Consider the following 13,471-nt stretch of genomic DNA (forward strand, 5'->3'; position numbering starts at 1 on the left):
GGATCTGGGAATTGTGGACTTGACGTCAAGGATGAACAACGATCATAAAAAGAGAGGCCAATAACAAAAAAGAGAAAATGGGCCCTTTTCAATGGAAAATAAGTTTAATGTGGACTTAGCGTGTATTTTTCATGTGGATGGGTTTGGGCAGTAATGTTCAGGAATGGGCTTAAGATATGATTGGCTGAATCTGATTTTAGCAAATTTGCATTGAGAAAAGTACATTAAAAATCATAAAATTTATCACGAAAATACAATTAACTTCTAAAATTTTAAAAAAGTGTAATTAAGTTATAAAACTTGTCATAAAATGTGATTAAGTCCTAAATTTTTTAAATAGTGCAATCAAACCCATCTTTTCACGGACGTACCGGGAGGGATGGACTACTTTGGAAAATATAGGTTTAGAGGTAATGAATTTGTTATAAAAATAAAGTCAAGTCTTAAAATTATTGTTTTTGACTAAGTGCGGGATTGAATTTTTATAGGTTGATATGGTGATACATCTTTGGCCTCGTGTACCTAAATATTTGCTGGTGCTGCTTCCGGGATTGATTTGAAAGTTCTGAGATTACAGAGAAAGATGACATGACTACTTCTATGAAGGCCTATGAAGCTTTTGAAATAATTGGAAGCATCACCCATGGCTATTGCTTTTAATAGATGCACAAAAAGTTACTTCCTGCGGTTTTTGCGCGCCACGAAAGAGAGATGCATAGAAGTTGAAGGCAAGTGCCGATTCAATGGCAAGTCAACTATATGCTAGTAAACATCAGTCTTTGACAAACCTTCAGCAGAGTACAAACCAACAGTCGATAACGGCGGTTTTAAATTGGACAGCTGACTTAAAAGTGCTGGAACTTCATGGCCGACAAAGCCATAAGGAAAATTTCCCGTGCACAAGGTCACCGGACTATAGAAGGCTCAACTAATTAGATTTCCTAGCGACTAGAATGGAGCCTCGGGGTCAGGGAAATCAAAAGATACGGTGTATCCCGCAATCAAGCAAGAACTTTCGCATATATCCAAAGGCAGACCTACGTAGCAACCACGAATGAGCCTCGGGGTCAGATAATTCATATGAGAAGCACACAGCAAAGAGAAATCCATACGCAACACAAACACGGACTCCTTCCTCGATACTCTCGGGGAGCCTCTCCCGTGCCAGATTCAGCCCCACATAAAAGGCTACGAACAGCCCGAGCATCGCAATTTGAATGCGACCTTCCACGGTGGGGATATTTTTCGGCTCTTGACCATAGTGGAACGTTAAACTTGCATAATGTAAGAATATTGCCATGACGGAGAAAAGGAACGCAAAACTGTTAGCATTAGAAAGGTCTTAAAAAATGGCTGCCAGCATGAACTGCCATTCCATCATCATTATAACCTCCCAGAACTGTGAAGGCCACAGCGAAGCTTACGGTGGCTATCAGCCCTGCCACTAGTAGTTGAGCATCCATAATGCCTCTTTTTGACAAAGTGAAATCATCTCCTCTCCAAAAAAAAAGAAAAAAAAAAATCATCTCTATTGGCAATATTACTTCCTGTCGTTATCGATATAGAGGGTTTACCCTAAGCAAATTGATTGTCTAATCTCTTCTTGCCATGTTCAACAAACCAGCCTTGAAAGCCTGCGAGTCCATGAGATCCTTCCAACAGGTAAGAAACTTTCGTAGCGTAGAAGGTAAGAAACTTTCATAGCGTAGTAGCCGATCTAAAAATGTAGATAATATATCAATTAACGTGTGAAAGTTTTCCAACAAAATAATTCAAGAGCCTCAATTTACACACTCAAAATCCATATATAATAAATAAGACTCCTGACAATTATTAAAATGTCATGGAGAATTCATTCATATAATCTCTTTTAGATAAATAGAGTTCCCTAAAGTAAACATTATAGTTACAAGTGTGCTATACTAGTCCTGATTTATTCTCAATTTTTTTTTTTCTTTCTTTTTTTCTCTTTATGGTATCGCCTTGTTGAAACCTAATTTTTAGTCAACGCGTCATTAAAAGGTAAAAAAATCGAGATTTGGGTTTCGATTGCAATGGAATCCCGTATCCGACCAAAAAGTGTCGTTTCTCATTTCTTTGTTTTGCATTATTGTTTTTAAGTAATTTCTAACTCATTTTCAAGAAAAATCCGAAAAGTCAAACGGTTGACTTGTAAACAATCCCAAGTCAAAAATTGACTTTTTACTCAAAAAGATTCAATTTAACTTTAATTTAACTTTTGTCAAATCAATTTCTTGAAAATTCAAAGATTTGACCAAAAAAATCGACATTTTAGGAAAAATAAACTAAATGATTGATTTTTTTTTATCAAACCTTTGACCCAAAAAAAAAATAAAATAAAATAAAAATGCACAAATTCATTTGTTTTAATGTTAAATTGACTTTTGTGCCAAAAATTTCACAAAATTCTATTAAGAACTTTGATTTCTGAATTTTTCAATTTTAGATTCTAAATTGATTAAAAATAAAATTACTTTTATTCTAGTCATAATTAGGCGTAGTTACTTCTTTGACATATGATTTATGGACTATTTGAAATTTGCCTATGCGTTTAATTTTGTGATTTATTGAGTCAAAATGCTAATTGTCGTTTTGAGCCCTAATTGGGGGATCAAAATTGATGTTTCATAACTTGCGAACGGACGATTGTTTCTCACTTATTTCCTTAACATAAATCCAAATTTGAAATCGATTTTGTGAAATTCACACTAGGACTTATCAATTTGAAGAATTTTATCCTCCCGAGACATTATAAAATCAAGCAATTAAGCTTCAATCAACAAAAAATGACTTGACCCATTCATGGCTATGATTTAATTTCATGAATTTAGGTCCAATTTTAATATTAGACTTAGATCCATTTTTGACCTAAGCTTGAGCGCTTCAATTCAAGGTCACTTTGAATATGATAAGTGATCTTACATAGGTAGCTCATTAGATAGGATAATTGTGACACTAATTGAGTTTAATTTTAGTTAATTTACAATTTTGCCAATTGAATTGCAAATTTTATCATTTTAGCCCTTTAAGCCCAATTCAAAACACCCGTGATTTCAACTCGTTGTTTTTCACGATAATCATTCAATTAGGTCAATAAAAACCCCTAGATAACATTCATAAAGTTTGATTAACTTAATTGTATCTTAATTGACCAATTTCTTCTTAAAAATGATAAAATTCCTTTTTAATTTGGTCATTTAGGGACCAAATTGCATAAATTTTAGACCCATGGGGGTTGAAGAGTGTTCAAGGAAATTACGGAAATTGAAGTAATGGCAATCAACTGGTATAAATATATAAAACTCATTAATGCTATGAAGAGCATTTTGTTTAATTAAAATACACATAAAATCCAACACTTTCCTTGCAACCTCCAGTTAATCACCAAACAAATACCAAACTCGGCAGTTCAACCACAATAGCAGAGCAACTGCTAACCCTCTTGGCTTTCATTTGGCTAACTGGAAAAGTCTTCACTTGGTGGCCTCGGCTGCACTCCAGATACTGGAGCACGGCAAATTTTGCTGGCGCTCGATCAAACAGGTTGACGTTGACAGGTTTTAAATCGGACAGTTGACATAGAAAAGCTCGAACTTGACGACTGACAAAGCAAAAAGAAACTTTCCCGTGCACAACCTCACGGGACTATAAAGCCAGCCCAGCTCTTACCAGCTCTCTTTAGCGTATCGCCGTATCCCATAAGCACGCTCTCCCTCTGGAATGAATATATCGGGATTTAGATATACAACCGTAGAACGATGTCGGAAGTCCCCGGTCAAACCGATGATGTAATAACTCCCGACACATCCACACACAACCCAAGGAACAATCGCGAGCCCAATGGTTCTGGTCAACACCACATACGTCCCAGAAGCAAAGGCTAGCACCATCGCAAGCGCCGCAAAGTAAATGTATTTTGCGGCCTTTTGCGTGAATTTCACCTTCTTACGATCGCTCAACGCAGAAGTATCAAATTGTAAGAACAATGCCAAGGTGGAGAAACTGAATGCCATAGCGTTAGCTATCACAAAGGTTACGAAAGCTGCCCTGCCAGCAAGAGTTGCCATTCCTTGGTTGGGTCCATCACTATAATAACCTCCGGGCATCGTGAAGGTTGCAGCAAAGGTCGCTGTAACTATGAACTCTGCCACTACTTGTTCAAGTTCGATAATGCTTTTCAGTGACGAATTGAAATTTTCTCGGTTGGGAGTATTACTTCCTGTGATTTCAGACCCAACTGGTTGGCCCTCAACAAATTGCTTGTCTAATCTCTTTTTAACATGTTCCAAAACCCACTCTTGTATAACCGGGAATCCGGAATTTCTTCTCAGCGCACCATAAACAATAGATGTGTATTTGACCTGAAAATGTACAGAAAGTATTAATTAACGCTTGGTCTTTATCAGCAAAATACTTCACGACCCTCACTTTATTCACTCAAAATCCATCTATAACAAACAGAATTCCCAGCTGAGTCCGTAAACATTATTAATCAATCAATTCATCTCCTTTAGATGATGTAGTGAGTAAATGAAACAGGTAAATAGAGTTTCCTGGGTAAGCAATTACACATTCGGGTATGCCGTATGTAAATGATATTGTCTAGGGATTTTTTGAAGTCCTTTTCTCAAATTGGGCAGAGTGCAGGTTATCTCTTTTATCTCAAAACTTATTGGAAAAGGGGCAGAAAAACAGAGAAGGATTTGGGGTAAACATTGTATAAGACGTTCTGCTTCTCTTATATGAATATGGCAGAATAGTTGTTTCAAAGTCAGAAGGTGCATATAAACTTTTGAATTGAGGTCCTCTAAAGTTACGGTTGACTATACGAGATATAGTGGCTGACATCTCAGCACAAGGTCCATTAAGCAGTCCATATATAAGAAAGAAAAGAAAAAGGGAGAATAAATCAAGTATTATAGACACACAGGGTTAAGGTGAAGTGGGAAAAAGAGAGAAAAAAGGGAGAACAAATCTGGACTGTTATGTAATGTTTGCATGTTTTGCAGGTATATTGCTGGGATTCTTTTCATCTCTTTTAATTTTTTCTTGAGTACCCCCCAGAACTTTCCCTTTGAACTAAGCAAATACAAAGATTATTAGGTGCTCTTGGAAGATCAGGTGGCCGTCCACCTAATGCAAGTTTTGGAGCATCGAGATCTATGAACTTCTCCATAAATAGCTGGGCGGTAAAATTGGTTTATACTATTTTTATTATATGCAGTTAACTGTTGGCTATTAATACAATATTTGCTTTTCTTTATGTAATCTGTTTTTTAACGGGGCTTTTACTTTCAAACTAATAAATATTTTCTAGAATCAAACGAAATATTTGAATACAACTTATGTAGCTACAAATTTTGTGCTACTTTTGCAATACTCATATACGTGGCTTAAGCAATTTTTTCAATAGTCTAAAAAATTTCACATAATCTTTGTCGCTAAATAATTTCTGTGTAAACATCAAATCATAGATTTATTTGTATTTTGAAAAAAATACATATGCCCCTATACATTTTCGTTAACAATAAATGAAAACATTATGTACCAACTCATATATAAAAAAGAACCAAAAAAGCTTCAAACCATGAATTTAGATATACTGACTATTATATCAAATAACATTTAAATTAGTAAGCTCTGGAAATTGATTCTGATGTCTCGGCAGAATCAATTCCCGTAGCTTACTCAAGAAAAAAAAAGTCAAGTCATCAAAATTAATTCCCGTAGCTTACTAATTTAAAGGTTATTGTTGCAGGGGGATAAAAAAAATCCGTTTTATTTTTTTGTCTAATTAATGTAATAGTTGGAGTGCTCATTAATGTTCAGTGAAGTGGGCGGATATGAAGCTTTGGGATAATGTGGCTCAACCACAAAGTTTAATTCTACCCAGCGGCCTTACTATATATTGTTAGATATGTAGTATGAAATCCCTTCACACGGTGCCCCTTTTTCAAATGTGGGTCACACTCACTAGAGCAATCTCTGCTACAATTTGTCTACAAAGTGGACGCAAAAAGACTTCAATTAGGTTGTTTGTTTATGCGTGAAATGAGTATCACTTGGGCCACAGTTTCTAAACAATACGAAAGAAATTACTCTGCGAGTTAAAAAAATCGGGCTCTAGTGTTCAAGTAAGCATACCTCCTCACTAGCAAAATAAATGTCAAGGGCGGTCTTGTGATCCTTGTTTGTGGCAAAACAATTCACCCTATTATCTCTTGCAAGTGTGGGCACGATAAGGTATTCTCTGTGAAGCATAGCCAAATGCAAAGCCGTGTTTCCATCAGTGTCTTGTTGGTCAATAACATCCTCTAGGTTTGGCATCCTTAGTATGTGCTTGACTACCTTTGCTCGTCCACCGATGACAGCTGAATGAAGAGCCGTTCGCTCTTTGTTGTTTATCATGTCATAAGCATCGGGACAAGATGTAACGAGCTCTTTAATGATATTGACATGGCCACGAAATGCTGCAATGTGAAGAGCCGATTCCCCCTCTTCATCTAAGTCGTATACCACAGAAGTATCATGTTGCAAAAGCCGTCGAACTGCTTTGACATTGCCAAAGCAAGCAGCATAATGAAGAGGAGTCCACCCGATGTCGTCAACTTCTCTGATCACTTCTGGTCTTTTCTCTAGGATTTTCTCCCAACCTTTGCAAATGCAATACGAATATTTCATGATTTAGACTGTTTTTAGCATACTGTCATAGATATATAACATTGTATTTCATCCTATTTAACTTTCCCATTTTTCTCTGTAATAGGAGCAATATGTCATGGTTATTCTGAAATTTCTCTAGTGATCTTGTGTAACACATGTAGAACCTAACTACCTTCAATAAAGCATAATGTAGGAACTTGTAAAATTTTTCATTTTGATTAGTGAATTCGTCAAAAATTCGTAAATTTGATTGAGAAGAAGCTTCTTTTCTATTCAGCAAGGCATCTGCTCTGTCAAGACTAGAATAAAAGACTAAGGTTTTTTACTCGATGCCAATCATTTACAGGAATATCGTACCCAACTCAATTTTATAAAAAATTAAATTAACGGCACCTTTTACATTTTTCCAATTGTAAAGTTATTGCACCCTGTTTTTTCAAGTCATCATAATTTTCTCCTGGGCGTTAAAAAATTTTCCATTGATTTTTTTGGAAATTTAATGCAATGCGCCCTATCATCAATTGTACAATGAAGGAAAAAAAAAGAAAAAAAGGAAAAGAAGAATACCCCAAAAAAAAAAAAAAAAAGAGGCGAACTGGATGAGAGAGAAAAGGGAAGATGTTGGGGTATGATGGTGATGGTGGTTGATGATGGTGCCTGGGGAACAAGATGCAGAAAAATTCTGTCTTAATAACAAAGAGTTTTTTTTTTTTCCCAATGGGTTGAACACGTAATCCCAAATGGCAAATGCAGTTTGTTCCATGGGAAATTCTGTCTTATGATACTACTGCGTGCAAACTCTAATCTTCTTCTTTTGGACAGTAAACTAAGAGAAGACGAACGAGTTGGAACTTATTTAATTGTCAATGAACAAAACAATAAAGAGAATGTAAAGGGAATAACAACTCGGATATTTTCAAAACATAATTCTCACGCATAAGTGGTCAAGAGGCATGTCCTTGGGAAAAGCATGACCTTTCACCAATATGAAAGTAATAACAAATAAATAATGGCTGTGGTTTTTCCACTCTTTTTTCTTCCTTTTCTTTCCTGGTGGGTATTATCACAATCTTTTATTTCCTGGGCCGTCAAATGTTCTGCCCCTCCAGAAAAATGGAGTACAGAGGGGCGCTAAAGGCGTGGAAAGATATGAAAAAGGAAAGTGGAATCCTTGAGGAAAGAAAAGAAAGAAAGAAGAAAAGGAACCGTATTTAACCATATATAAAATAAATAAATAAGAGATTAATGCATGGTCAAAATATTGTGATAAGGAGTGTATAAACCAAAAGAATGGAAAAAAGTGTGGCCCATCAGTAAATATTTTTTTTATTATTATATTTATAGGATACTCTTGTAGATGAGGGCCATCACTGGTACCACCAGCAATCTCACTAAGGAGAAGCCTTGCATTAGAGAGAGAACATCGGTTGAAATTTATGTTTCACTGGGTTTATGATATTGTGATACTTACTTGGTAGTGAGTAGTGCACTGCGGCATGCAGAGCTGTCAATCCCTTAGGGCCTCTATGAAAGCATGGCGACGAGGAAGCATGTAAAATTGGCTCAATAATATCCGAAAGTCTTTGATGTGCTGCGAGATAAAGTGGGTGCTCACCAACAGCATTACCAATATCACATAGTTGAGGATCTTCTTCAATCAGCAACTTCACAACCGACTCGTGACCTCCTCTTAGTGCATAGTGTAGTGAGGTATCCTTGTTATTATTTGGTCTCCTAAGTAGCTCTTTGCATGCATCAAGTTGATCTAGTGATTTTGCCAAATCTGTGAAGACTCGAACTGCATGGTCATTTCCCACTTTAGCAGCAACATGTAAAGGAGTGTCCTTTGTAGTTACCTTGCCATAGAAGGGATGATCCTGATTGATGTCGTAGAATATCTCGAATGAAATCTACCTGCTTGCCTTGAGCCGCAACGTGAAGAATGTTATTCCCCTTTGGCGTTGTTTGGTGGAAAAGATCCTCTCCATTTTCCGAAATTGTTGTCATCAGGGAACGATAGTCTCTTGACTTTGCTGCTTTATATACTTTAGGATGCATACTCAGTCTCTCTTTCATTCTTGGGACACGTAGTAGTGGCAAGTGAACGTATCAATATAAGTAATAAGTTCAAATAGAAGGAATTTCTTTGAGTTTTCTAAGAGGAGTGATGTCAAATGAGGAGATGTTGAAGAGGAAATATGAGCTTCCCAGGAGTACTAGAAATGAGATATTTATACGCATATGGTGGTTCTTCAATTGTTCCTATTAAATCAAAATAAGTTTATCAGGTTTAGAAAATAGTTTCCAAAAAGTCTAATTAGTATACGTTTTGGACTTCCTATTTTTACACACACAATGACAAGTGGGGCAACTCTTGTTTGAAGGAAGGAGGACAAGTACAAACGAAAAGTAATAATGATAAATAAATTATATAAGCATGAAATCGAGTTAACAGGACTACTTTCCACTTTTCATTAAAATCAGGACCATCATACATACATAATTCAAAAATTCTTCTAGAAGAATCGAATCTGATTGAACTTATTTATTAAAGTAATGGCATTCGTGGGCCCACTTGTAGCTGTAGTCTTTTTCTTTTTTTACTATTTTTGACCGACAAGCCCTTTGTTCTTTTCAGTCTTCATGGTCATTGTTCTTCGTGAGTCATATGCATTCTCACCATGCTACACATGATGGAAGATTTACATATGTAAACTTTTACGGTGCACGAACATAGGTAAAAATTAGTTGATGCCCAATTTGAGGATCAACTCTGCTTCTATGATCCATTGGCAAAACTTGGATCGCATAAACGTTTTTTTTTTTCTATTGCAATGTTTGCATAATATACCATAGAAATCTAAAAAAGTTTATAATAGTTCAATGCCTGTCTATCATATTTACTATGTGGAAGAGAGACGTGACAAAAGCTAAAAAAAAAAAAAAAAAATTAAAAAGAGAGAGAGAGAGAGAGGGCAAGGCTAAAGGTGTTTTGCATTGTTGGTTGGGGCTAAAAAAATGCTTTTGAAAGCTTAAAAATGAAAGTTATAGTGGCCATCACTTACCTAAAAACATGGGCTTTAGATGTTGCAATGGTCAGCTCTTCATAATTATCTTGTGCCCTTCTATGTTGTACTCCAGTAATTCTTGGGTAACATAACCAACGTACTGTATTAATTGAGTGTATTGACAACACAGTTAGCTCTATAAGTGGCGAATGGATAAAAGATAATGTTGTAATCTATGTATTCTTATTGCTGTCTTTGTCTTGTTGCCGGTTACCTAGGGTCTGCATGGTAACCTTCCCCAGCCCAAGAATTTCTATTCTTCTCTTCCCCGAAACAAAAAAAGAATAGAAACCTATTTGATAATGGCAACTTAGTTTTTTGTTCCCGGGAACAAAAAGTTAGCCCGGGAATGGTTTTGGAATAGAAATGAGAAGTAAAAAAAAGTTGCTTCTTGTTTCCGGGAACAAGTTTAAGAAATAAGTGAATTTTTTTCTTTTATTCTTTTCTTGCTAACGGCCATTGACCGCTGTTGACCGCGCCGCTGCCGCCCGCCCGCAACCGCTGCCGCCGGCCGACCGTCGACCGCGCCGCCGGCCGCCGTCGCCGGTCGCCGGAGGCCAACCGATCGCCACCGGACGCCGCCGCTGCCGCACGTTGCCGCCGGTTGACCGCTGCCCGCTGACTACCGCCGTCGATCGCCGCCGCACGGCCCATCGGCTGTCGTTGACCGCCGACGTCGGCCGCCGGAGGCCGACCGACCGCGGCCGCCGCCACCGCCGCCGTCGCCGGCAGACCGCCGACCGTCGCCGCCGGTCGCCGAAGGCCGACCGACCACCGCCGCCGTCGCCACCGGTTGCCGCCGCCAGCCGCTGGAGGCCGACCGATCGTCACCGCCGCCGGCCGACCGACCGTTGCTGCCGCCCGGTCGCCGGAGGCCGACCGACCGCCGCCGGAAGCCGCCGCCGATCGTCGCCGATCGCCGCCGGACGCCGCCGCCGCTGCACGCATTTCTATTCTTTTTCTATTTCTAGAGTAAAGTTACCAAACGGGTTTTTTACAGAGAAATTGTTCCCCGTAATAGAAATAGAAAAGAACTATTTCTGAAAAAAATTGTTCCCCAGCCAAGAAATGTTCTCATGCGCACCCCTAGTTTCTCATGTTCATGGTTAGAGTTATCTATCTACCATCATTGCAACTTACCTGCCTATCTCACTGAACACCATGATTGGTCGAGGCATTGTTAAATTTTGTGATGGAGGATCTCTGCTGAGAAAAAAGTTCTACATAGAGTGAATTACACAGTTTTTTGTTATTGAGGCAAAAACATGAACAGATTCATTACAAAGAGTTGGTAGATTTTATTCATCTTTTTCCTTTCACAGGTCTTGTCATATTTTTTTATTGTACTACCGACCAACTTTTTCAGATAATGCACAGAAGCTCTCTTTCTTGTTTGTTGTTTCTTTAAAGATGTTGAAGCATAGAACTTTGAGTCTACAAAGAAAATGTGAGTCCTCATTGTAGAATGACACTTTGTTAAGCCATGCCACCATGGTGTACATTTCTGCAACTACTAGATTGATCCTAGAAGTAATACTTGATTGTAGTAGTGGGCCTTTTAACAGCAATCTCTTTCTATAACATTGTACCGGTGCTAGTAATGCTATGGGCCTAGACTAAGAATCTTGACTACGTTGGCATAAACTCATCTAAGCTACTTCAATATCTCATCGTTTTTCATGCATGATATGGAGGGAAGAGTATATAGAGAGAAGAGGAACAACATCTTGACCAAAGTTTAAAGAGAAATTATTGATTGGAATGATTTCCATGGTGTAAAAGATTAACTTCCTCATAGGGGAATTTCAGGTTTTAAGGATGGTGCAATAAACTGTCGATCACAAGCCTTCTGATGTTTACCTTACATCCCTGTATTTCAAAGGGCAGTACTTTGCTGCGGTAACTCCCCATCTCCAACCAGCTTGCTAGATATTCTGGAGAACTTTGGATGGAACTCGGTATTTATCTCATGTTTCCATCTTTACTAGTTGGAAATTTTAATGATTCATGTCAAATATTTTCCTACATTGCAGACATGAAACAACATAATGTCCCATATTAAATCAATTGCAAAGCTTGCTAAGTTCTTTCTTGCTACAGCCGTACCTAATACAATTGATAGATCTACCGACCTTCCTTCTTGATACTGTGGTCCTTTTTGCTTTTATTGGCAAAGGAATAAAGTATCCTATTGCTTAAACAGCAAAGCGAGACACGATACTTTATACTCTTTCGCTTGAATTGAAATTTACATTTCGCTTGATGAAAGGAAGTGGGGATGATAAAGGAGAAAGGGGGTTGTGATAAGACAGTATCATATCATGTCACATTTAGAATTTTTTACGGAAAGTGAAAAATTAATGGACCCACATAAAAGAAAACCCATTCTCTTCTTTTTCAAATAATGACACTTCAGTCCAAGTAAATACATTTAAAAAGAAAAGTAAACGAGGATGAAAGAAAAGAATAAAGCTATGTATGCTTTCCATTTGTGTAATCTTTTTAGGGATATGTGCAACACAAGTCCTAAAATTTACAATGAAAGTGCAATTGAGTCTTAAAACTTACAAAAGTGCAATCAAGTCCTAAAAATTGTCAAATTGGTTCAATTGAATCCGAAATTTAACACCATTAGATTTACTAATAGAAAATGCTGACGTGGCACTAACGTCATATTTTAAATGAATTTCTATTTTCACCTGGCTTTTTTAAATTATTTTTATTCAAATTTTTTAAAAATTAGATTTAAAAACAAAATTTTATTTTTTACTGTTTAAAAAAAATTGGCACCGCGGGCATTTCCCACAATCGCCGCCCATTGCCGGAGGGGCCAGCAACGATCGCCGGAGGGGGCGGTGACAGCCGTCGGCCCTGGGCGAGGTCGGGCAAGGCATTGCCGGCCCCAGGCGAGGCTCGACCACCCTCGCCAGGTCTGGCGAGGACGCCCAGATCGGGCATGCCGGCCCTCACGGGGGCCGGCCCTTGCCCTCCCTGGGGAGGCCTCATTGGCTCTCGCCGGGGTTGGTGATGCTCGCCTAAATCTGAGCGTTTCGATTCAACTCCGTCGCACTTCTAACGTCATGCCCCAATGCTGTCCAGATCTGAGTGAGTGGGTTCCAAAGGGCAGGGGTTCCGTCGCCGTCGCTGCACCGGACGCTATCAAGTCGTGCCGCCATAGCCCCGACACCATCCCTAGCAAACCAGCTATGACCCTTTGCGGTGCTGGGTTGCTACCGTTCCTCAACGTCATACCGCTGGCCCCTTAACGCCATCATTGCACCGGACTACCGTCGTTGCCTATCCGCCATCGACGACTCCACCCGATCCAATGTTGGGGACGCCTAGATCTGGGCGAGCATTGCCGACCCCAGGTGAGGGCCAGCGAGGCCTCACCCAGGGCAAGCAATGGTCACCAGGCCCTCGTGAGGGCCGGCGAGGCCTCGCCTAGGTGAGGGCAAGCCACCCCACCTAGGTCGTCGGCCACTCCGGCGATGGGCAGCGGTGGAAGCACCACCGGTGCCTTTTTTTTTTTTTTTTTTTGCACAGTTTTGTTTTTTGAAATAAATTTAGCTTTAGCTTTTCTATTTTTAAATCTAATTTGAACAAGAATAAAAATAATGTTAAAAGCCACGTGTATAATAAAAAAGCATTTAAAATGCCATGTTAGCGCCACATCAGTGTTTTCGTTACTAAGTTTGATGGTGTCAACTTTAGGACTC

General features: G+C 38.8%; 1 protein-coding gene across 1 annotated transcript; it reads right to left on the reverse strand.

The window, feature by feature from the left end:
- Positions 1-976: 976 nt before the first annotated feature.
- LOC104442884 (ankyrin repeat-containing protein At2g01680) lies at positions 977-12,758 on the reverse strand. The gene is made up of 5 exons (XM_039310828.1): positions 12,543-12,758; positions 8,156-8,561; positions 6,166-6,674; positions 3,691-4,382; positions 977-1,322 (listed from the first exon to the last, which is right to left on the reverse strand). The coding sequence occupies exons 1-5, from the start codon at positions 12,756-12,758 to the stop codon at positions 977-979; spliced, it is 2,169 nt and encodes a 722-aa protein (XP_039166762.1).
- Positions 12,759-13,471: the final 713 nt, after the last annotated feature.

The sequence above is a fragment of the Eucalyptus grandis genome, chromosome 4 (assembly GCF_016545825.1).
Source record: "Eucalyptus grandis isolate ANBG69807.140 chromosome 4, ASM1654582v1, whole genome shotgun sequence".
NCBI classification, from domain to species: domain Eukaryota; kingdom Viridiplantae; phylum Streptophyta; class Magnoliopsida; order Myrtales; family Myrtaceae; genus Eucalyptus; species Eucalyptus grandis.

Coding starts and splice junctions, on each gene's coding strand:
- LOC104442884 (XM_039310828.1), bottom strand. CDS start 12,758: ATGAGGCCTCCCCAGGGAGGGCAAGGGCCGGCCCCCGTGAGGGCCGGC. Junction 8,562..12,542: donor GATTGTGGGAAATGCCCGCG/GTGCCAATTTTT, acceptor GACATCAATCAG/GATCATCCCTTCTATGGCAA. Junction 4,383..6,165: donor TTTATTTTGCTAGTGAGGAG/GTATGCTTACTT, acceptor GTACATTTTCAG/GTCAAATACACATCTATTGT.